Here is a 22,131-nt window from a genome sequence, read left to right on the forward strand (position 1 = left end):
AAAAAAAAAAAAAAAAAAAAACTTTCTCTCTCGACTAAGTTCGCCCTAGCCGCAAAAAAACCAGTTTTTCCGTTTGCCCTCTCCGGTGACTGGCGCTCTTTACCGTAACCGTGAGAGGGTCTCTATGCTCTGTTTATGTGTTTTGTTTTGTTCTCGTTTGTGTCGTTAGGCTAGATCTGGAGGTTTGATGTTGGTGTTGGTGTGCTCAATGAATGAGTTGGGTCTTCACAGTGAAGATTGCTCGGCGGTCTTTTAAGCGTTGTTTCGTCCTCCCCCCAGAGTTTCAAAGAGAAGTTTTTTTGCCTTTGTCAGATCTGGCGTGATGCTGGTCTTTTAGGTGGTACTTCTCGTTTTTGTGGCTATGGGTTCTTGTTGTCTCATGTCTGAGTAAGCTGATCTCCTCTTCTTTCTCCTGCATCTTTTTAGTGTTGTCTCATGTGAAGTGTTCAGTGTCGTTTGCATTCTTGTTGGGCCTTCGTTTGTTTGGGGAGCCATTAAGGTTGATTGAGGTTTTGATTTGTGTTTGGTTTGAGGAAGCGGTCAGAGCAGCCATGTTTGTGAAGGTTTCTGATTACAAGTAAGGATGATGATGCCAGATCTTAGATCAACGGTTGGTTTGGATAATAAATGCCATTGTGGTTTGCTTGTTCTTGTCTCAGATTTTGTTGCCAGTCTTGTTCTTTTTCGCTTTTATGCCGCATATATGGGATGGCTTAGGATCCTTATCAGTTCCGTTCAGCCTTTGCCTTTTCTCCCAGTCCTTGTCTCCTTGATTCAGCTTGTGGTTCCTGTTAGGCTCGGCTCCTTTCTTAGCAGAGGTTTCATGTTTAGTGTTTGGTTGGTAGTCTTCAAAGCTTGCAGTGGTTTCTTGCTCTTGGTGTTCGCGGCGTGTGTTAACTTTGAGAAGTTTTGCTTTGCTCCTTGTCCCCGCCTTCATGATCTGTTTATATATGATCGTCTTTTGAAGGATTCTAGTTAGACGTAATGAGACGCATCAGTCGTCGTCGTCGCATCTGGGAGTTTGTTTGAGTCTCTATGAACTTCTATGAGTGCTCTTTGCTTGTCGGATTATGATGTCCTTGTTCTCGAGAGATTGGCTCTCACCATGATAGGAGGAGGTAGGTGTTATCTACGGATTGGTCGTGGGCGGCCGTGATAAACCGCATACGCAAGTGTTTCAGAAGAAGAAGTTTCTCGGCTATTTTTGGTTCTTCCATATTTAAGGTTCCGCCTTGTTATCTCTGTTTTTGTTTAAGAAGTCGTCCTCTTTCGATTTGGGTTCGATATTATCTGTTTGTATTTCTAGTTCAATTTATAGTTTCCCTTAGATAGGACTTAGTTTCTGGGGATTTCTTTTTCCTTCGGCAGTTGACTCTGGAGACTTCTAGTTGTCCGCCGGCTTAAGCGTCCCTCTTTTGGGTATATGTAATCTACCTTTGGTTCCAAAACAAGTTCTAATAAAATTGAAGATGACCAAAAAAAGCTTTATATATTATATTTTGCCATTTTTTTTACTATTTTATATTTTTTTATTCATGGGGGAAAAGCAAAACCTGCTCCCCGCTTGTTTTCTCAACTTGCTCCATCAGTTATAATTAAACTTTCATTTTGTTTAAAACTTTGAGTACTAATTAATTAATTATATACATACTTGACATCTTCTCTATAATAACTGTGCTTTTAGAATCTTTATTTGCTACTGTATATAATAACTCCTAGTATCAAATAGTTCTCTTTTTGGAGAGTGTACACATGGAAGTATAATCAAAGACGTGTAATCGTTTTTATTTTCTTATTTACTTTACATACACCCTTTCTTTTTCCAAATTTCTTGGGTTATCGAATTATAAAAACAAGTAAATAACAAAGTCAGCGGCGAAAATTCAACTCATATGCATAAATAACTCATTAATTTTTTTTTTGTCAACTCTACTTGGTCCCTTATTATTGGCTCGTAAGAATAATAATTAGTGCTAATTTCTGATAGTTTCTCTCAACATTAAAACGTTGACTTCTCTTACCACTTCTCAAGACATGAAATTGCTCCAAAAAAAAAATAAAAAAAAAAAGGAAAGAATATATTTATCTCTCGCTGTAGAATATGAGAATCTCCGTCCTTGGGGATATTTTTTTTCACAACAGTACACCCACGCAGCCTGGAAGTGAGAGAAACAGAGACAGTCTTGTTCTGTTCTGAAATACTTTTTATAAAAAAGTAGTAGTACTATTAATTAAAGGGTCTTTTTTTCCCGATGCGTATACGAGATAACGATGCCCCAAAAATTGATTTTAAAAAAAAAAAAATTTGATTGGGGGTGATTTGCGTGGAAGAGGTACCTTTACCTTACTTCTTCACCAGGGACATACCCATCAAAGAGACATCTTTACAGCTCTCTTTTCCCTGAGATTTGGGGAGGGTGTTTCAACTGTTTCTTCTTCTGTCTCTCAGACAACACCAACTAATCTATCTTTTTTAGGACAGTTTCTTTCTTTCCTTCTTTCTTCCAAGAATCTTCAATTAAAAAGGATAAACATTTAAAACCCTATTTCAAGAATCTTCCGAGAATCTGGCGTCTTTCTTTTTTTTATGTGAGTTTTCGTTTCAAAGGTCTCATCTTTACTTCGTTTTTTCGTTATGCAAGAATCAGATTAGTTTTAGTGTTAAAAGAAGATTCCTTCTTTGATTGGGGTTAAATCAGTGTGTATCTTAACCCACAAGGGATTAGGGTATTTTTAACCAACTTGTAAGAATCAACAACAGCCTAATAATTAAAAAAAAAAAAAAGTTTGGGGCTTTTCACTACTCTTGATTATCTCAGTTTCTTTACAGAGATTTTTGCTTGATTTGATTCTCCTCCTGAAATGTGTTTATTTTGTTCCATCTTAATTTGTTAGTGGAAATGGATGTTTTGTGTTTTTCAGATGTGGCTTCATTGATTTGAGTGAGAGCCATGGAAAACAATTCTCTTCCTTTGGATCCGGCTATGGATTCTTCTTTCATGGACGGATTACTTCTAGAAGGTTGTTGGTTAGAGACAACAGATGCTGCTTCCGAGTTGTTTAATTTTAGTCCTTCAACCTCTGTTACCCCTTTTGATCCTTCTTCCTTCATGTGGTCTCCAACGCAACAAGACACAGCTGCTGCAGCTATCTGTTCATCTAGTAGCTTATCTCAGACGATGTACGGTCAAGATTGTGCAGAAAGATCGAGTCTTGAGGATCAAGGGAGAGATCTCACTAGCTTTAACAGACGCTGGTGGATTGGACCAAGTGGTCATGGCTCTTCGGTTATGGAGAGATTGGTTCAAGCTGTGGCTCACATTAAAGATTACACAAGTGAGAGAGGCTCTCTTATTCAGCTGTGGGTGCCTGTTGATAGAGGTGGTAAGAGGGTTTTAACCACAAAGGAACAACCTTTTAGCCATGATCCAATGTGCCAAAGGCTTGCTCATTACAGAGAGATCTCTGTGAATTATCAGTTCTCTACTGAACAGGAGGATTCAGGTTCCAATTCCAACGACTTGGTTGGTTTGCCTGGAAGGGTTTTCTTGGAGAAGGTTCCTGAGTGGACTCCTGATGTGAGGTTTTTCAAGAACGAGGAGTATCCGAGAGTCCAACATGCTCAAGACTGCGATGTTCGAGGCACTTTAGCTATTCCTGTGTTTGAACAAGGTAGTCAGAATTGCTTAGGTGTTATTGAGGTTGTAATGACCACACAAATGGTTAAGTTGAGCCCTGACCTTGAAAGCATCTGCAGAGCACTTCAGGTTTTGCTTCTTTTGCTTTCTCTCCTTTTATCTTTGAAATAAGCTTTCTTGGAACCTTTTAAGTATTGTTTATTTTCTTCACAGGCAGTTGATCTAAGGAGCACAGGAGTTCCGATACCGCCTTCTCTAAAGGTAAAAGTTTCTAAAAATGTGCGGCGTTTTGTTTATCTTCCTTGCATTTTGATAACAAGAAGCCAAATCATTCTTGAATCAGGGACCTGACTTCTCTTACCAGGCTGCATTACCTGAAATCAGAAACCTCTTGAGATGTGCTTGTGAGACGCATAAACTACCATTAGCTCAAACATGGGTCTCTTGTCTCAAACAAAGCAAAACCGGTTGCCGTCACAACGATGAGAACTATATTCATTGTGTATCCACAATCGATGATGCTTGCTATGTTGGTGATCCTACAGTCCGTGAATTCCATGAAGCTTGCTCTGAGCATCATCTCTTGAAAGGTCAAGGAGTTGTAGGAGAAGCGTTTTTGACCAATGGTCCTTGCTTTTCATCTGATGTCTCTAGCTATAAGAAATCTGAGTACCCTCTCTCTCACCACGCCACTATGTTTGGCTTACATGGTACAGTCGCGATACGCTTACGCTGTATCCACACAGGCTCAGCTGATTTCGTCTTGGAGTTCTTTTTGCCTAAAAATTGCCGGGATATTGAGGAACAGAGGAAAATGTTGAATGCTCTTTCGACTATAATGGCGCATGTTCCGAGAAGCTTAAGGACAGTCACGGAGAAGGAACTAGAAGAAGAAGGAAATCCAATGGCGAGAGAGGTCATAGAGAGAGGAGTGACACTGCCAAAGATAGAGAATACGTCTGAAGTACAAGAGAGTAATAGTAACCCTCAAAAGGCTGGATTAGTATTTGATGGAGGAACAACAGAGATGGGTGAGCTAGGCTCTGACTATGGCAAAGGTTTGAGTGTGAATGAGAAAAGCACTTTCTCTAGTGCTACTGGTGGTTTCAGTCGAATAACTGAGAAGAAACGAACAAAAGCTGAAAAAAACATAACTTTGGATGTTCTTCGCCAGTATTTCGCAGGGAGTCTCAAAGATGCTGCCAAGAGTATTGGTGGTAAGTAAAACATTTACATCCCAGTTCTTGAATTTTCAGTTCTGTTATTGATGTTGTAAATTTGTTTCAGTTTGTCCAACGACACTGAAGAGAATATGCCGGCAGCATGGGATACAAAGATGGCCATCAAGAAAGATCAAGAAAGTTGGTCATTCACTACAAAAGATCCAACGAGTCATTGACTCGGTTGAAGGTGTTTCTGGTCATCATCTACCTATAGGCTCCTTCTACGCAAATTTCCCTAATCTAGCTTCTTCACCAGAAGCATCATCATTACAACAACAACAATCCAAGAGGACGACGTTCTTGTTTTCTTCAAACTCACAGCCTACAAAATCCCCTGGTTCCTCGTGTAGTTACAGCTCGAGCTGCTCCAGTGAAACACAAGTTAACAAGGAAGATCCTACAGATAAGACTAGACAAGAGGCAATGACTCTCTCAAGATCTTTTAAAGAAAGGCAGACCACCACACACTTATCACCATCAACATCATCACAAGAGGATGATTTACTGAGGATAAAGGTAACCTATGAGGAGGAGAAGATCCGGTTTAGAATGCGAAACTCGCATAGGTTAAACGATCTATTGTGGGAAATAGCGAAACGGTTTAGTATAGAAGATGTGAGCAGATATGATTTGAAATACTTAGATGAAGACAATGAATGGGTTTTGTTGAGATGTGACGACGATGTAGATGAGTGTGTAGATGTTTGCAGATCTTTCCCGGGACAAACAATTAAGCTTTTGCTTCAGCTCTCTTCTCAATATCTTTCAGAACGTTCTTCTGCCAGTGGATGCCCTTCATGACATGAAGATGAAGAGACAAAGATTACATATAATATAGTCTGTGTTGTGTAAGCATATAGGTTTTCATTTTACTATTTTGAAGATTATTAGGTGGTGCAAGAAAGAGAAAACGTGTAAAGAGCCTTTTCTTCTAGAAAAGAATTATTGAAGTTTTCTACTTTACTACTTTTGTAATGTGTAGTTGGTTTGCAAATGTAGATACACAATTTTTATTTACTTCACTTCCTTAACTTGTGTTTTTAGATACATTGCAATCGTAAGGAACTAAGGAAGAAAATAATACAGGGCTAAAAAATTGTCAATTAGCTTTTTAATAACCAAAAATGACAATTGCTTTGGCTATACATACGGGTATTCTCAAGAGAAACATTAGAAAAAATAAGATTAAATTTTATTTTTTTGCAAAATATAAATTATATGGCTATATTTTGACTCATAGTGTACAACAAATATTTCACTAAGTCCATATACTACCAGAGAATAAAGATTAAATTTTGTTTTTGTTTTTAAAGGTGGTTCGTCTGTATATAGTGTGTATAGTATCTGACTGATCCGAAAAAACTCTTTGACTATCCGTTTCGACCGGTTCTACGGCCGTGTGATGAATCATTTCCACGAACCCGGTTAGTATCAGAACCACTGCTCCGTTTACGTCTCTCTTCTTTGGGTTGGTCTCTGATAGTCCTTACGATTTCTAGTTCTCTGAGCACATCATCCATTGGCGGTCGGTTTTTGGGATCAGCCTCAAGACACCGTAGAATGAGCTCGGCGGTTTTGACCACAGCCAAAAGTGGATACTTGTGCTCGAGCCTTGGGTCCATCATTTTCTGAAGCTTCTTCTTCTGGGTCAGCACCGGTTTAGCCCATTCCACAAGATTCTGTTGTGCAGATGGTCGGTTTGGGTCTAGTGCTCTTAAACCGGTTAAGAGCTCTAGTAGTACCACCCCAAACCCGTAAACATCACTCCGCACATATAGATGACCTATATAAACATTAATTAAAACATGCCTTCTTATCAACCGACAAAAGAAAGAAAAGACATGTTTTAAATATATTTTGCACGTTTATTTTTACCTGTAGCCATGTACTCGGGAGCTGCATAACCACGTGTGCCCACGACACGCGTGGTTACGTGGGAGAATCCATTAATTGGACCTAGTTTAGCTAGTCCGAAGTCAGAAAGCTTGGCGTGGAAGTTCTGAAAAAGACGGACGGCAAGAACTGTTACTAGAAAGAAAAAAAAGGACAATCTTCTTCTAGAAACAGCTAGCAAGCTGTCTTGTTATATAAACGTGGGAAGGAGCTAGAGTTATGAAAGACGACACCGTACGGAATCAAGAAGAATATTGGAAGCCTTGAAGTCTCTGTAGATAACACTCTTTTCCGAGTTATGCAAAAAGGTAAGTCCTTGAGCTGCTTCAATGGCTATCTTCAAACGTGTATCCCAAGGTAATGCCTCTGCTCCTTCTGCATTGACATTCATGCATACATCTTTATATAGATGTATAAGATAAGATATATTATAATGGATTGATGATTGAGTAGAATTATACTTGCGAAGAGGTGATTTTCAAGGCTTCCTTTAGGCAAATACTCATAGACCAAAAGGAACTGATTCTCTTCCCAGCAGTATCCCAAGAGCTTCACCAAATTTGGATGATGAAACTTCCCTAAGAATCTCACTTCACACTGAAATTTTACAATACAAAAAATCTCACGTTATCAATTATATTCAATACGACCGTTTCAAACTAATCGATGTTTTACATTTCACTGTTTTATATTTTACTATAGTTAGATATTTCGCATATAAATTCGTAACTCTTCCTTGTCGAAAACCAAGTCAAGAATCAAGATTACTTGTTTTTTCTTTTTTTCATTCATAAAGATATTAGTTTCATATTTTATATTCTATCTTTACGATATATGGTCGTGAATCTTCACGCAGGAGACACGTACATAAGAGAAGAAGATATACTTCACGCGCGCAATAGAAAGAAACATCCAACCATATCGATGAAGATCTATTTCATTGACTAATGATACTATGTATATGTATGTATTGTTTCTTTCCGATTGACTAATAAATGTAGCAACGTAATTAACTCCCTTGACTTCGTCTTCTTCTTTTTTTGCTAAATGTCAAGTTGACCTCTTCGTCCTTTAGGTTTACTAAGTAAATGATAAATAACAAGTAGTGTATACTTTCCAAGTTCCCAACTAAATAAATACGTTCGAATTCTAGCGACACCGTCGGTGATACAACGTTAATCAATTCTAAGTAAAAAATGGTCTAACATATCAGAAAAATAAATTTTACTTATATTATATAGTTTGAAAAGAAAAAAGAAAATCATAAACACTAGTTGAGAAAATGACAAGTAGCAAGCTTAAATGTAACAAGAAGATGTTTAACGAGTATCATGTAATTTTGTTTTTTTAACCCAAGTTTTGTGCTTACATCTTTTTTGGCGTCTTGTGTTTACATATTTTAAAGTAAAAAACATGTTAGTAAATTCGCTAAATTGACCCTGACGTCTACTACTTTCGTCATTAAATTCATCGTTATGTTTAAAATTTTCCTAATTTGCACATAAACATACTATTTCAATGCACATATAAATATGACATTCCTTATTTTGAAGAAACTGACTAACTGAGACATAATTAGGATCTTTTAATGATTTGATTTTTACCTTAATTAGAATCTTGTAACGCAATTAAAATACATATAAAAAAAAAGGAAAGATTAGAGTTTACTTGCCTGCCATTCATGTAAGCCTTGCTCACTATCAGGGTTTGATTTCTTAACGGCGACTGGTATTCCGACGCCGGCTCTAGACGGAGCTAAGGTCTTGTCATCCACCCATCCTTTGAAGACTTGTCCGAATCCACCTTCTCCGATCACAGATTCTGGTCGGAAATTCTTGGTCGCCGTCTTAAGCTCAACTAATGTAAACATCTTTAGATTTGGCGTCACTATCTTCCCGCTCGGTGGCACTGCTTTTTTACCTATACCTAATACATTTTTCTCTGCCGCCGGCTTTGATGGCTGATCGTCGTCGGGTCTACTCCTCTCCTGCGGTTTTTCACGAGGTGGGTGTGAGTTCTCGACGGATCTTGTCCTCTGCTGTGGTTTTTCACGAGGTGGTGTAGCGGCGGATCTCGTTCTATTTCCTGTTTCCGGCATCGGAACCTTGGGATTTAACGCCGGCATCGCCACTAGTGCCGGAGGAAGCTTTTTGTTCTCTGGATGTTGCTGCCCATGTCTCACTATATATATATATCAACCACACACGATCTTGTTAGATTGAAACTTTATCTCAAGAAAAGAAAAACTATGTGATATTTTAAGTTAGGTTAATTCAAGAACTGCAAGAAACTTATGAATCATTAGAAATAAGTCAATAACCAATCAAACAAACGAAAAAAATAATAGATCTAAGATGTTTGGATTTGCCAATATAACGAAAGAAGAAAAAAAGAGAGATGTGTGTATGAATGAACCTGGGAGGGGTTTGGTGGGGATAGGGCTCTGTTCCTGTTGAACAGTGGAAGATCCAGAGCCAAGGCAGATGTTCCCCATTAAGACCAAACAGAGCTCTTGACTTAATTTACTCTGTTGTTTTCTCTGTTTTGAGTAATCTTTGCTTCACCCTTTATGATACATAAACTTTAGAGAGAACTTAACTGTCCACCCTTTCTTAGTTTCTTTTCTGGGGATTTTGATTGAAAGATGGGAGGAAGAAGCTGAGAAATAGAGAGGAAAGACCAAGCCAAATAAACTCTTTCTTTGGGGGGAAATGTATATTGTTAATTTATTATATATTATTATTATTAGTTTTATAAAAGGTTGTGTGTATGAAAGAAAAGGTCGTGAATCGTGATTATTATTTGATTGGGTGATGGCTTGATGCTGAAATATATATATATATATATATATATATATTTATTACCAAAAATTTCAACGTTAAATTAGTCCATGATTCAGACACATTTTCTCATTTCATACACAACCATGTTCATCTCGAGTTTTAATAGTTTCATCATTTGTAAAGCTTCTTTTTCAATATATTTTATTTCCGGTTCGTAAAAGATAACAATTTTTTTTTTACTTTGCATTTATAATTTCCTACTAATTTACTTGCTTGCATATGTCAAGTCTTTCTTAATAACTTTTGTCCAGGGTCAAATGGAATTTTGTCGTTATAAGAGAGAGATACCTATACATCATGTGAAAGTGTGATACCACATTTCAACGCGCTGCTCACTCACTCATCGGATGGCAGATCGAAATCAATCTGCATTTATATCATAAACTATAGAATGAATCAGAAACTTTTAATTCATTAAATTGTTTACAAGAAACAAAAATTGTATATATATCGTACTTTTTATGTAATCAACTCACAGTAGAGTTATATTTCTTTTTTTATTATGTACAATTTTTAGTATAGTGATTCTTCTCGTACTTCTTTTTCTTGGCAATATCCAGTTCACATTTGTGTCACATGGACTAAGGACTATACTCTATAGTGATCATATGCGTCACCTCAATGACGTAACAACTTGAGTAAAACTCACCAAAATTCAGAAAACGAGTGGGATACTTAGTAAACAAACAGATTTAAGATAATTAGTAAACAAAAATAAAGGAAACAAATTTCTTTGTTTCTATATGTGGAAAATAATATATTATTAGTAAAAATACTAGAAAGACAGATTAGATGAAACATTTTCAGCTATCTGAAAAAAATATATATATCAAATTTAGAGAAGAAACACAAAGTAGTAAATGACAAATCTAAAAGCAAATCTCTATTGTCATTATGTCATATACTGTATCATTATTTGAAAAAGCTTGAAGAAAATATCAGTGGGAAGAGGTCAAGCACGAGGATGGCGGGTCCGAGTATAATAGTGACAGCATATGGAAAAACTTTAATTCAAAAATATACATTTACACGAGGATAAGCTTCCGAGGGTCAAAAGTATGTGGTCAGGTATCTTAATTCTTAAGATCTTTTGTTTCCCTAAACATTTACATATGTGGATACAATTATGAGCAAGACAAGATAAGTTGATAGATTGACAGTTATTGTTAGCATAGAATGAACAAAAGTGATTAACGATGATTGATTTGCACAGTTGTGTGGCTTTCTTCTTTCACACAGACGCTATCGGTAACCGTTTGAGTTAAGTTTCTGATTTAATGCATATAATGATGGTACACTACAAGTCTATGCAACCAATGAATAAGAGAGGGTTTCAAATTGCTTTTAATTATATTTTCGTTTCTTTAAACTTATCTTCTGAAGAGATCACGTAGAAAACGTGGGGAGATGTTATTTTATTCTTCTTCAATTATGTGAATATAGATGTTAATTAGTATGCGACTATGTGTAAATCGGATTAATTAGAATGTAATGCAAGTTGACATAAACTATATATTCGACGTCCGCGTAGAGTCACCACCTAATTGCATTTTAGATTTCACTTTCTCTACTTGTAAGAAAATTTCAAACGACTTCGTGCTTGACTATATTATCTGTATCTTGTATGCCCTCTTGTATGTCACATTCTTAACCTACTCTCTGAAATCTTTTTTAAAAATTTGAACATATATTTAGAAAATTATTGTACTTAAATCTAATATACGGTTCTCTTTTGATAAACAAATCTAACACACTTGAAAAATTATTAATTGTGTACTCATATCGGCATATGTACATAAGGATTCGAACTTCTTGCATATTAGGGAAAAAATTATAAAAGAAATTTAAAATCCTTGAGAAAAATATTAAAAGCTTAAAACAGTTTTCAAATAATTCCAATAAAATGTTTGTATATTAAATGTCTAAATCTATGCAACGATGCGATTTGAATTTATGAATTTTCTAGCGATCAATTAACTAGATCATATGACATGATTTCAATTTATGATATTCTTTTGTAAATTTAATATTTTAAAAATTTTTAAAATCTGTGAGAAAAGAAAAACAATTTAGAAACTTGTATATATGCTAAATCTACCCAACAATGCGAAAACAAATCGAATTTTGAAATCTCTAACGATTAAATAACTTGGTTGAATGACAAGATACAAAATCCAGTTAGTTTTCACAGAAATTTATTATTCAAGTTTATACAATTTACAATTTGAAAAGCTTAAAAAGAAAAAAAAAAGAAAAAAAAAAAAAACTTGAATGAAAAGGACTAAAATTTGACCTCTTTTGATGGGCTGGATTTTGTTTTTCTTGGGCTTTGTAAGATGGTGTGACCGTGTGAGCACACACGATCTATATATTCTCTAATCTCGACAAAGCAGTACTCCACAGTCCGGCGTTTGGAATCGAAGGATCTGGAAATGCGTAGCTGAGGCGATAGACTTGGCATAGGCCAATCACAATAGATAGAATCTGCTAAAACCCTAAATAGCTTCACCGCCGTTTGTTATTCTTTCTCTGCGCCGTGTTCTCTATAATCTCAGGTGAAGGCTTCTTTGATTTGAACTTTGTTTTCCTAAAAAATCTTTTAAGATTTATCTCTATCTTCCGCTGTTTCCCTTCTATCGTGAACCATAGATGAGGCAGGGGGCTGACCAGAATTAGTCAGGATTTAATGGGTTTTCTTTATTGTAATTGAGTTGTTTGATTTATTTAGGTGATAAGGATCAAAATGGAGCTCAGTTCAGAAAAGGTAAATGGGAAATCTGCGAAAACTGCTGCTAAAATCGAAAAGGTAAGTTTACTCCTTCATTCAGCTCTGTGGGGATCTTGTTTGTCCCTTTTTCCGCTGCTTCGTGAAAATGAAAGAAGCTGTTGTGTATCTCTGTTTTGACGTTGAGCAACTGTTTTAAATCTTCTTTTCTTGATAGGTCGCTCGTCGTTTTGAATTTTTAGTTATTGTGTTGTGATGTGGTTGTGTTTTTTGTGTTGTGGCTCTTGCCTGCTGAGGCAGGTTACTTGGAGACTGATGGTCTAGAGAAGACATGGCGAGTCAAGCAGACAGATATTGCTAATGAAGTAGATTTACTCAGCTCAAGAAACCAATATGACATTGTGCTCCCAGGTAAATGCACAATAGCTTCCTCTGCCATATCTTTTGTATGCAAATTTTATAATTTGGTTTAGTCTCTGTGATATATACCCTCTCGACAATGTTAGCTTCTAATTCATTTTGTTCCTTACAAACTTCATTTCACTGAACATATGTAGATTTTGGCCCTTACAAACTTGATTTCACTGCAAGTGGTCGACATATGATAGCTGGTGGTCGCAAAGGCCACCTTGCTCTAGTAGACATGATGAGTATGAACCTAATTAAAGAGATTCAGGTCTGTTTTTTTTTGTTTTATGTTAATCTCTTTATCAGTGTTTGTTATTTGTAAGATTTGGTTCGGTTCTCAACACATCTTGATGATACCTGCAGGTAAAAGAAACAGTCTGTGATGTTGCGTTCCTGCACAATGAGCAATTCTTTGCAGCTGCCCAGAAGAAGTATGTATTATCAATGCTAATAAACATCACCTACCGTAAGCCTTGTGTTTTGTGTAAACATTTATACCACTTCTATTCTATTTAAAAATTTTAAATTTCAAAAAACAATTTTTAAAAAAATAAGAGACCAAAAATTAGAACTTACTATTGGAGGAGAAAATTTTAACTAATAGATCATGAGTTCTTATTTACAAAACATTACACAATTAATTCTTAAAAAAATTCAAACAGTATATAAGTACCCCAATATATGAACCCCTCATTAATCTTGCTCTTAGTTGGCGAAGATTTGACGAAAAGAAACGACAAAACAACAAATCTAGCGTCGAAAAAAGTTGCAACCAAAAATTAGGTCAAATTCAACAACTCACTCGTGAAATACGAAGAAACTAAATAAGAGAATCGTAAATTCAGAGCCATCGCGCATGAAGTTTGCATCTTTCTCTGTGTGTTCTCTCATTTGTGAATTGTGATAAAACCTAAAAAATGAGAAGAGAAGAAGCACGAGGACTGTATTTATAAACTGATCTTTTGTAGTTTGGGATTCAAATTTCCTTTTTAAAAAAAACTCTTTTGTGTTGTTTACTTTTGTATGCATGCACATGTATATATGTGTATTAACGACCCAACAATAATATTGTATGTATGTACCTATATATATTATTTTTGAACGTAAGAGTTCAGTTTTTTTAGATTTTACAAAGCACCATTTACTTCATCAAGCCCAAAACAAAAAAAAAAATCTCTTCATCGGTTCACCCGACCAAATCCCATTGAAAAAGCTGACTAAAACAAAAACCCCTGGAAAAAAGCACAAACATATCGCGGCCTTAGGAAGGAACCTTCTGTTTCTAGCAGAGGTTATTCATTTAAAATGATGACTCATAAAATTTAGTAACTCTGTTTTGTTGTATCCCCTCGTGAACGGTCGGAGTCCGTAGACTTGCGGGCCGCTCTTCGAGTTTCATGAGATTTGCTCTGAGCGGCTATGTACTCAAATGCCACCACAACATCTCCTATTTTCGGTCGGTAATTCGCTTCTTCCTTAAGGCACATCTCGGTTATAGCAATCGCGTAGCTAAGACACCTCTTCGAGTACTTTCCCCGTAGCAAGGGATCAACTAGTTGTCCAAATTTCTTAGGGTCCTTGAGGTATGGTCGCGCCTGCATAAACACATAACAAGAAGGTAAGAAAAGATTTTTGAGTTGCGGTAAAATCCGGTTTTTCAACTGTTTGGATTACTACTTACCCACGTAACAAGGTACTGCTCTCCGTTTGGTTTACTCAAATCAATAGCTTTCCTGCCGGAGATCAGCTCAAGCAACACTACACCGAAGCTATAGATATCCGATTTAATGGTCAATCTCCCGCTCATTGCGTATTCTGGAGCACAGTATCCGTAAGTGCCCATGATCCGAGTCGACACATGTGTCCTGTTTCCCACAGGACCAACCTTGGCGAGTCCAAAATCAGAAAGCTTGACGCTAAAGTCTTTATCTAACAAAATGTTTGCTGATTTCAAATCTCGGTAAATCACGGATGGGCTTATTTTACAGTGGAGATACTCAATCCCTCTAGCTGCACCAACCGCTATCTTCATCCGAGTGTTCCAGCTTAGCGGAGTCTGATCAGGCTCAAGATCTAATTCAAACAACAACAACAAGAAGAGAGGTTTATTAGTAACAAGAAGATGAGAACTCTTTGAATTTGGTGGGGGGATTTGGAAAGGATGCTTTACCAAAAAGGTGATCTTCTAAGCTACCCATTGGCATGTATTCATAAACGAGAAGTCTCTGAGCACCAGAAGTGCAGTAACCGATTAAAGTTACTAGATTTGGATGATAGAAGACGCTGAGCATACAGACCTCTACTATGAATTCTTGATTCCCTTGATGTCCACCCGGGTTTAACTGCTTGATCGCCACCACCTACTCAATCAATATTCCCATCAGATTTCTTATAACATTTTCAGATTTCTTAAGAAAAAAAAAATTATGATTGAAGACAGAGTTCGTGAGTTTACTCACTTGTCCTGAATCTAAACGTCCCTTGTAAACACTCCCAAAGCCTCCTTTTCCGATCATATTCACCTCCCTAAAATTCTTAGTGGCGGCAGCTAACTCCTTGAACGTGAAACTCCGAGCGCCACCACCCGGTTTATCGCTGTTCACTTTCCCATTAACTGGCCAAAACCCAAAATTCAAAAACATTAATTAATTTGTTTTCATCAACGTTTCAAAGAATGTCTTTAAATAGTCATCAGAATTGTTCAAACCTAAAATGCCAGATTTAGACCCTGTTCCTCTTGAACCGCTTCTTGTCTTAACTGCATGCAAGAGAATCACAAATGAGTAGGGAAACAAAACAAAAGAAAAAAAAACTGGAGAGGTTCAAAATAAAAAAACAGAGAAAAAAACAATTTCAAAACCTGAGGAATAATCGGTTAGGTCGGAAAGGGTATCAATGTTGATTTTCATGTCCTTGGTTTGGGTGGTGAGACAAGAGAAACACCTCATCTTTTTTTTTTTTGTTAAATAAATAAACTCGTGATATGATGGTATTGATGAACGTAAATACAACAACAATGGTGGACGAAATGGATTCAGAGAAGGAGCTGGTTTGAGATGATGTCCAACATTATCATCAAACCTAGCTCCCGGAGAACCCTCACACACGAAACAGAACCAAAAGTTCAAAAAAAAGAACCCTAGGATTCTTGTAATAACAAGGAAGAAAAAGAAAGAACGTAACCTAAGATTTGTTTCTTGGATTATAAAATGGGAAAGAGAGAAAGAGAGAGATCAGAGTCTTTCTCTTTCTTTCTCTATAATTCCAAAAAAAACAAAATGATCAGTAAATGATTCGTTAGGAAGAATCTGAATTGGAGACACCGAACTAAATTTACAGAAATGGCCTTTTGAATGGTGAAAAATGGTTTCTTTATATATACTAAAAGAGGAAGAAACAGGCTTTTTTACTCTTCTCTTCGAGAGAAATTATTAAAATGAGTGGTGAGAGCTATATAGCCTATAGCAACTGTGAAAATATTTTGAGGGCAACGGAAGCGAAATTAAAGGAGCCAATGAGATCCTAATTTTGGAACTGCGGGTCGTTTCGTCCTTCCTTCCTTCTGTTGTTTTTCTTGTTTATTATTCAAACGTTTGTTTTATTTTTCTGTTGGAATTTGAACTAATATATGTAACGTATAAGATGTAAGACTATTAAAGAGACACGGTTTCTTTTACCAAAAAAGAAAAAAGAGACACGGTTTAAATTTAAACAAAAAAAAAATCGAGTGTTCAAATTTTTTACATATTAACACTCACAATAAACATTGTTCACTTAATTACTTTTGACTTTGAATATGTATCCCACAACAAAACAAACACTATGAATGCCTCTTTTTTTTTGGTTAAATTTTATAATATAAATGCATTATGTTGGTGGAGTTTGATAAACTTATCTCCATTAATGTAATCCATATAATTCACAAACTAAACCTATACCTAGAGTAGAAACATTTGATAAGTAGTATTTGAATAATTCTGATAACCAAATGGCAAATGGGCTTCCACTCCTCTCACTAAAATACTCAAAAATAAAACTTGTTTAAGAAGAAAAACAAACAGATTTGGACCTCATCAATCAAAAACATCCAACGACGATGTCCACTTCCATCGTCGACGAGCCATCGGCCAACGAGGAAACTTGTCCATTGTTGTTTCCATTAACGTCGTTGCCAGATCCATTGACTTTGAGCTGCCTGGCTCTAGTTTCGAGGCTGGACCACTTAGCCTTATCTCTAGTCTCCAAAAGATACCGCTCTCTCGTAATTTCCCCTGAGCTCTACAAGACGCGATCGCTATTGGGTCGTACCGACGAGTGCCACTACGTATGCTTAAGCACCAAGACCTACCCAACCTCTCGTTGGTTCATCCTCCGACGAGAAAATACTAAGACCTACCTAGAAAACGCCGCAGCAGAGGACCTGGTCCCTGTCCTTTCTTTCCCCACTCAGCTACCCGAGCTGTCTTCTTTCGTGGCTCTGGAATGGGGGATCTATGTCATCGGTGGATTAACAAACGACAGTAGAACGTCCGATGTCTTGCTTCTGGATTGTCGGACTAACACGTGGCGCCACGCCCCTTCTATGGGAGTGGCTCGAGCTTCCGCAGCCGCTGGCGTCGTTGGTGGGAAGATATATGTGTTTGGAGGATGCGAGAGGTTTGATTGTTCGAACTGGGCAGAGGTATTTGATCCAAAGACTCAAACTTGGGATGTTTTGGTGCCAATGCCTGATCGGAATGAAGGTGATAATCTGATCCGTGAGACCCTAGTGATCGAAGAGAAGGTTTACGCAGTGACTCTGTGGGACGGAAGCTTCTACTACTCGCCCCGTGAAGGTAAATGGGGAAGATAGAAGAAGCCAGAAACTCAAAGTTATTATTGTGTGATTGAGAAAGTGTTGTACAGTTGTGATAAGTTTGGGAGTTTAGTTTGGCGTGACTCTGAGGAATTGGAGTGGAAGGAAGTGAAAGGCTTGAAGGCTCTACGGTTGAACTTTCCTAGCTCTGCCTCCTTCCGATCCTCTGCAAACGAAAGGTGTGTCAGTAAGCTGAGCAGTTTTGGTGTCAACATTGTGGTCTCCTCTGTTAGGGCTACGTTTGATGTTTGGTGGGATGTTTGGTGTACCGAGATTTCGTTGGAAAAACGTGAGGAGGAAGGTGAGATTTGGGGAACTATTGAGTCAGAAGCTGTGACTGTAGTCGATCATGTTCCTTCTGGTCGCGTTCCGGTTGAGGTTCTGTGTTCTGTTACTGTCTATGTCTAAATTGATCAACGACAGAACTTGTTTGGTCTAGTTTTGATATCACTTTTTATTTCTGTTTGTGTATGTTTGCACCAATGAATACAACAAAGGGATATAAATCTTCTTCTTGTTATTATTACTTATCACAGATTCTCGCAAGACTAAACCAAACGTATATGATGTACAATCCTTTCATAAGGATGAAACCAAAAGTCAAATGCACATTCATAACTCTAATTTGAAGGACTAGAAAAATTGTACAGATTTTATATATTCATACATCTTGACTCTTGTGAGTACTCTTATCGGTTGTCTTGTTTACCCTAAAAAAATCTGAAAGTTGCAACAATCTGTACAGACTTTCCCTATATTTTCAACCTAGTACCAAGAATCACAAGCCTCTCTGCCTCTTCTTCTTTCTCCTATCAGTAAAGCTTTCAAGATTAGTAGATATTACTTATTAGAGTTGTAATGCCAAATCCGGATGCTGCGATGAACCTGCTTGATTGTTAGTGCCCGGTGAGTTTGGTGAGACGAGCCTAGCGTTAAGATCCGGTGGCAACTGCTGAAACTCCTGTTTAATGTTCGGAGACAAGCCTTGTTGCGAGACATCTGTTTCAAGCATCTGGTTTGGTTTGTTGTTAAATCCGCTGAAACCATGGACTAGAAGACCATTGCTCTTGGTTTCTTGATTCAATACGTGAGCAGCTGGTTCAGACTCTTTGCTCTCATGTGAAGAATGTTGTTTGTTTCCTATGATGGAGCTTGAGACAGAGGTTGTGGGCGACATGATTCCGCTTGGATGACGATGATCATCAGACACAAAGTCGCTTGAACACTTTTGCTTGGACATTAAGATTTGCTGTTGAGGAGTACTCTCAGGAGGAGCTTCTGGGTTCTCCCCAACCCACCCACGACCAAACTCGGTTCCAGTTGGTAACATTGTTTCAATTCTTTTATTGGCAAATCTCCAAGCAACAGGACCAAGGTTCGCTGCATATCGTGCTAGGCTCCTAGCGTACCCATATTCAGTTCTCAACCCAACCTGATCAAATAAGAAAACAATGGTCAGATTCTTTGTTTCTTAAAACAAAGGAGACTTTTTTTTATAAAAGTAGCTAACACATACTGGAGTTAACTGTTTTAAATCATCTTCAAGCATTGTAAAAACCGCATCTTCTTGCAAGGAAGCAGAGATCTGGTTGTAGGTATCTCGCCTGTTCTCATCGACATTTTTCATCCCATACTTATTGACGGCCTTCACAACAGAAGCTACAGAAAAAAAGTTTTATGTCAAGAACAAAGTATACGCAAAGTGGGACTCTGAAGAAGGTAGTATTAGAAAAGGAAGATCTTTACGTGGAAACTCCTTATCCCAATCAATCAAGAAGCCATTTTGATTCTCATTAGTATGGTTGATTCTAACGCAGCTTTCTGCTTGACGTAATCCATAAGGAGGATTTTTCCTTAGACTGTAAGAACCGGATAATCTAGAGCTATCTCCAGCTGCATCAGCTAAAATTTCAGAAGTCGTGCTGCGGTCAAACAAAGATTGCTCAAGCTGTTTCTTAAGGCCTGAGCCTGGAGGACGGCCTCTTTTGACCACTTTAGGTTGTTGCGACAGTGACACTTGTTCTTCTCCATCACTTTCTTGTCTCAAATTTCCAAAGTCCTTTTTAGCCAACTCAAGCATAGCTCGTGCCTGTTATACCCATCGATATACTACTATCAAGAGAACAGATAATAACAAACGGAAGCAAATTAGCAAGTTTATATAAGCCAAGGCAAACCTGTCTGAAGTATACTGTATCTGCTGAATTGTACTCCATTGCATTTGTACATATTAAAAACACGTCTTGCTGCAATAAATTGAGAGGGGATCAGAGACATTTACTCCTGACAATAAACAATAGTTTCAGACACAACCAGTTCACTTTTAACAGTATATTTGCACCATCTCATGGCTACAAAGTCACACTGTGGCTATCAAAATGTTAGATAGTTTAGTAGTAAGACTAAGAAACCCTTGAACGCTTGTCGGCAAACACAGATGTTGCACCTACCATCGAAATTATTGCACGAGACTTAACAATATGAAGAAAATCAAAACTATGAAAGATTAACACTCCACTTTAGAAAAAAACAGAGCAGGGATTTAAATTATACACAGCCAACTGATAGTGCAGTGAGAAGCAATGTGCTAGGTTCAATTGCGAGACTTGCCTCAAATTGTTCTAAGGTGGAGTATGCACCGGACTCTAATTTCTTCCGCAATGTGCTGAAATCCATCGGATTCTTGATAATCTCATAATAATCAGGAAGCTGTAAACAAAACTTTCACCAATAAGATAAAGGCAAAACAAAATGTTTCAACATCAACAAGCTTAAACAATAAAGAACAACACTTCACCTCCTCAGTATCAACTGGGTCAGAGTACACTCCATATGTATCCTTCCTTCAAGTATTTGTAAACCAACATCAATCAAAAAAAACCAAACCCAGAATTAAATCACAACAGTAGAGAAGGAAGCCAGAAAAAAATGGTGAACATACTTTTGAACTCTATCAAGGATGAACAAGAGCAACTTTTTGTCAGGCAAAGGTGTAGAAGAGGGGCCATACGACTCCACAAGTGACCCTCCTCCTGTCCACAAGTAAAATACCAAAATTTTATTTAATTAATTAATTAGTACAAACAAATTACAGGTTTCTGCCTTTTCATAAAAACATGAGAAAATAGGAAAATATAAATACTTAAGAGAATGTGTGTCGCTTTCGAAGCCTTTTCTCCCTGCAGGAATACAAAAAAACAGAGTATATCTATCATCAACCTCATGTTTAAAATAAATAAATAAAGATCCTAAACACAATAAAACAGATGTCTGTATTTATGACAACTTTCATGTCCGTCGTGAAAGTACAATTTTTTTAACTGATAGAGTTAGGAAAAGACAAAGTAAGAGAACTTGTCTTCAGACATGATTGTCTCTTCAGTGCAGAACCGTCTTTAATTTTTTTTTTGTTTTCTGATAACTATGAATTAATACTAGAATCAAAAAGAATAAAATATAATATTCTGAAAGAAAGAAAGATGAAACGCAAATCAAATCAGCCAACAACACCAAGATTTTTCTCGTCCATAGACAAACCAAAAAAATAAAAAAGGGAGAAAAAAAAAATACAGAAAAAGCTGAAATTATGAATTCCCATTTCCCACCAACAAAGAAAAAAAAGGAAATAGTCAAAACTCATCACTCAATAAACCTTATTTAAGCATCAACACGAACCTCAAATTAACGCGCCAAATTCTCAACCAAAAAAAAAACAAAACCCTAAATTAACAGTTTTTATTTTTTCCCAACTTCGATTTTATTTCCAAAAAGATTGTTTTTTTTAAATATATAATAACTAACCGTATTATCGTCAGATCCGTGACGGCGGGTGATTGAAGCATCGGTGTTAAAAACTCCGCCGCCGTCAGATTTGAAATCAGAAGAAGAATCGTGTGAGTTCAATCCGTGCAAAAGCCGATGCTTTTTGTCTCTCCGCTCATCGTCGTCGTCGTCAGAATTAGAATTTCGGCGATTTGATAGGGCGCCGCCGCCGGAATTAGGGTTTCTAAAACCGGATCTAAGCTCTTCTTCTTTTTGTTTAACATCGGGCTTTGTTTTCTGAAGAAGCAATTGTTGCTGTTGTTGTTTGATAGCTCGTTTTTGGAGATCGAGTAGAGATGGCCTACCTTTCTTCTTCTTCTTCGTCAATGTATTATTATTAGTATCAGCTGCTGCTGTTACCTCACCCATTCTCTCTCTCTCTCTCTCTCTCTCTCTCTCTCTCTCTCTCTTTCTCTTTCTCTATTCGCCTTCTCTCTCTCTAAACAGTCGTTTCGTTTTTATTCATTCCTTCTTTTTTTGGGTTTACACTTTTTTACACACTTCTACTACTACTACACGTGCGAGTGAGTGAGTGAGTTCGCACGTGCTGACCGAAACGTGGACACGGTTTACCCGTGCGCGCTTTTTGATACACGTGTTTTATACTGTATGGATTGTTTTCGGATAACATTTCTGACTTTTCTATTTAATTGGGCCCAATGGGCCTCTCTATATCTCTATATCCAGTTTTGTGAAATGCAATTCATTTTTTTTTTTTTTTTTT

The 22,131-nt window shown here is 37.2% G+C and overlaps 6 protein-coding genes across 7 annotated transcripts; 3 read left to right on the forward strand and 3 right to left on the reverse strand.

Moving 5' to 3' along the window:
* On the forward strand, positions 2,260-5,892 carry LOC104751529 (protein NLP5). 2 transcript variants are annotated; one of them, XM_010473482.2, is made up of 5 exons: positions 2,260-2,589; positions 2,923-3,767; positions 3,852-3,899; positions 3,982-4,855; positions 4,926-5,892. In XM_010473482.2, the coding sequence occupies exons 2-5, from the start codon at positions 2,952-2,954 to the stop codon at positions 5,660-5,662; spliced, it is 2,475 nt and encodes an 824-aa protein (XP_010471784.1). In that variant the 5' UTR covers positions 2,260-2,589; positions 2,923-2,951; the 3' UTR covers positions 5,663-5,892. The 2 variants fall into 2 exon arrangements, with proteins under 2 accessions (XP_010471784.1, XP_019094065.1); XM_019238520.1 differs by lacking the exon at positions 2,260-2,589 and having other exon boundaries at positions 2,616-3,767.
* On the reverse strand, positions 6,028-9,486 carry LOC104751530 (probable serine/threonine-protein kinase NAK). The gene is made up of 6 exons (XM_010473484.2): positions 9,170-9,486; positions 8,427-8,935; positions 7,216-7,351; positions 6,993-7,129; positions 6,737-6,860; positions 6,028-6,644 (listed from the first exon to the last, which is right to left on the reverse strand). Exons 1-6 carry the CDS (start codon positions 9,246-9,248, stop codon positions 6,232-6,234), a joined length of 1,398 nt encoding a protein of 465 aa, XP_010471786.1. The 5' UTR covers positions 9,249-9,486; the 3' UTR covers positions 6,028-6,231.
* Positions 12,341-13,513, forward strand: LOC109129536 (probable U3 small nucleolar RNA-associated protein 7). The gene is made up of 5 exons (XM_019237816.1): positions 12,341-12,403; positions 12,565-12,733; positions 12,880-12,998; positions 13,094-13,196; positions 13,440-13,513. The coding sequence occupies exons 1-5, from the start codon at positions 12,341-12,343 to the stop codon at positions 13,511-13,513; spliced, it is 528 nt and encodes a 175-aa protein (XP_019093361.1).
* LOC104751531 (serine/threonine-protein kinase CDL1-like) lies at positions 13,818-16,141 on the reverse strand. The gene is made up of 6 exons (XM_010473485.2): positions 15,591-16,141; positions 15,438-15,488; positions 15,190-15,344; positions 14,901-15,090; positions 14,412-14,803; positions 13,818-14,325 (listed from the first exon to the last, which is right to left on the reverse strand). The coding sequence occupies exons 1-6, from the start codon at positions 15,676-15,678 to the stop codon at positions 14,053-14,055; spliced, it is 1,149 nt and encodes a 382-aa protein (XP_010471787.1). The 5' UTR covers positions 15,679-16,141; the 3' UTR covers positions 13,818-14,052.
* On the forward strand, positions 16,827-17,993 carry LOC104753875 (F-box/kelch-repeat protein At4g39560-like). Its single transcript, XM_010476061.1, has 2 exons — positions 16,827-17,565; positions 17,659-17,993. Exons 1-2 carry the CDS (start codon positions 16,827-16,829, stop codon positions 17,991-17,993), a joined length of 1,074 nt encoding a protein of 357 aa, XP_010474363.1.
* On the reverse strand, positions 18,174-21,855 carry LOC104751532 (ankyrin repeat, bromo and BTB domain-containing protein DDB_G0293800-like). The gene is made up of 9 exons (XM_010473486.2): positions 21,387-21,855; positions 20,728-20,764; positions 20,527-20,617; positions 20,383-20,428; positions 20,196-20,294; positions 19,763-19,831; positions 19,332-19,674; positions 19,102-19,244; positions 18,174-19,017 (listed from the first exon to the last, which is right to left on the reverse strand). The coding sequence occupies exons 1-9, from the start codon at positions 21,774-21,776 to the stop codon at positions 18,433-18,435; spliced, it is 1,803 nt and encodes a 600-aa protein (XP_010471788.1). The 5' UTR covers positions 21,777-21,855; the 3' UTR covers positions 18,174-18,432.

This window comes from Camelina sativa, chromosome 16, assembly GCF_000633955.1.
Source record: "Camelina sativa cultivar DH55 chromosome 16, Cs, whole genome shotgun sequence".
Taxonomy (NCBI): Eukaryota; Viridiplantae; Streptophyta; class Magnoliopsida; order Brassicales; family Brassicaceae; genus Camelina; species Camelina sativa.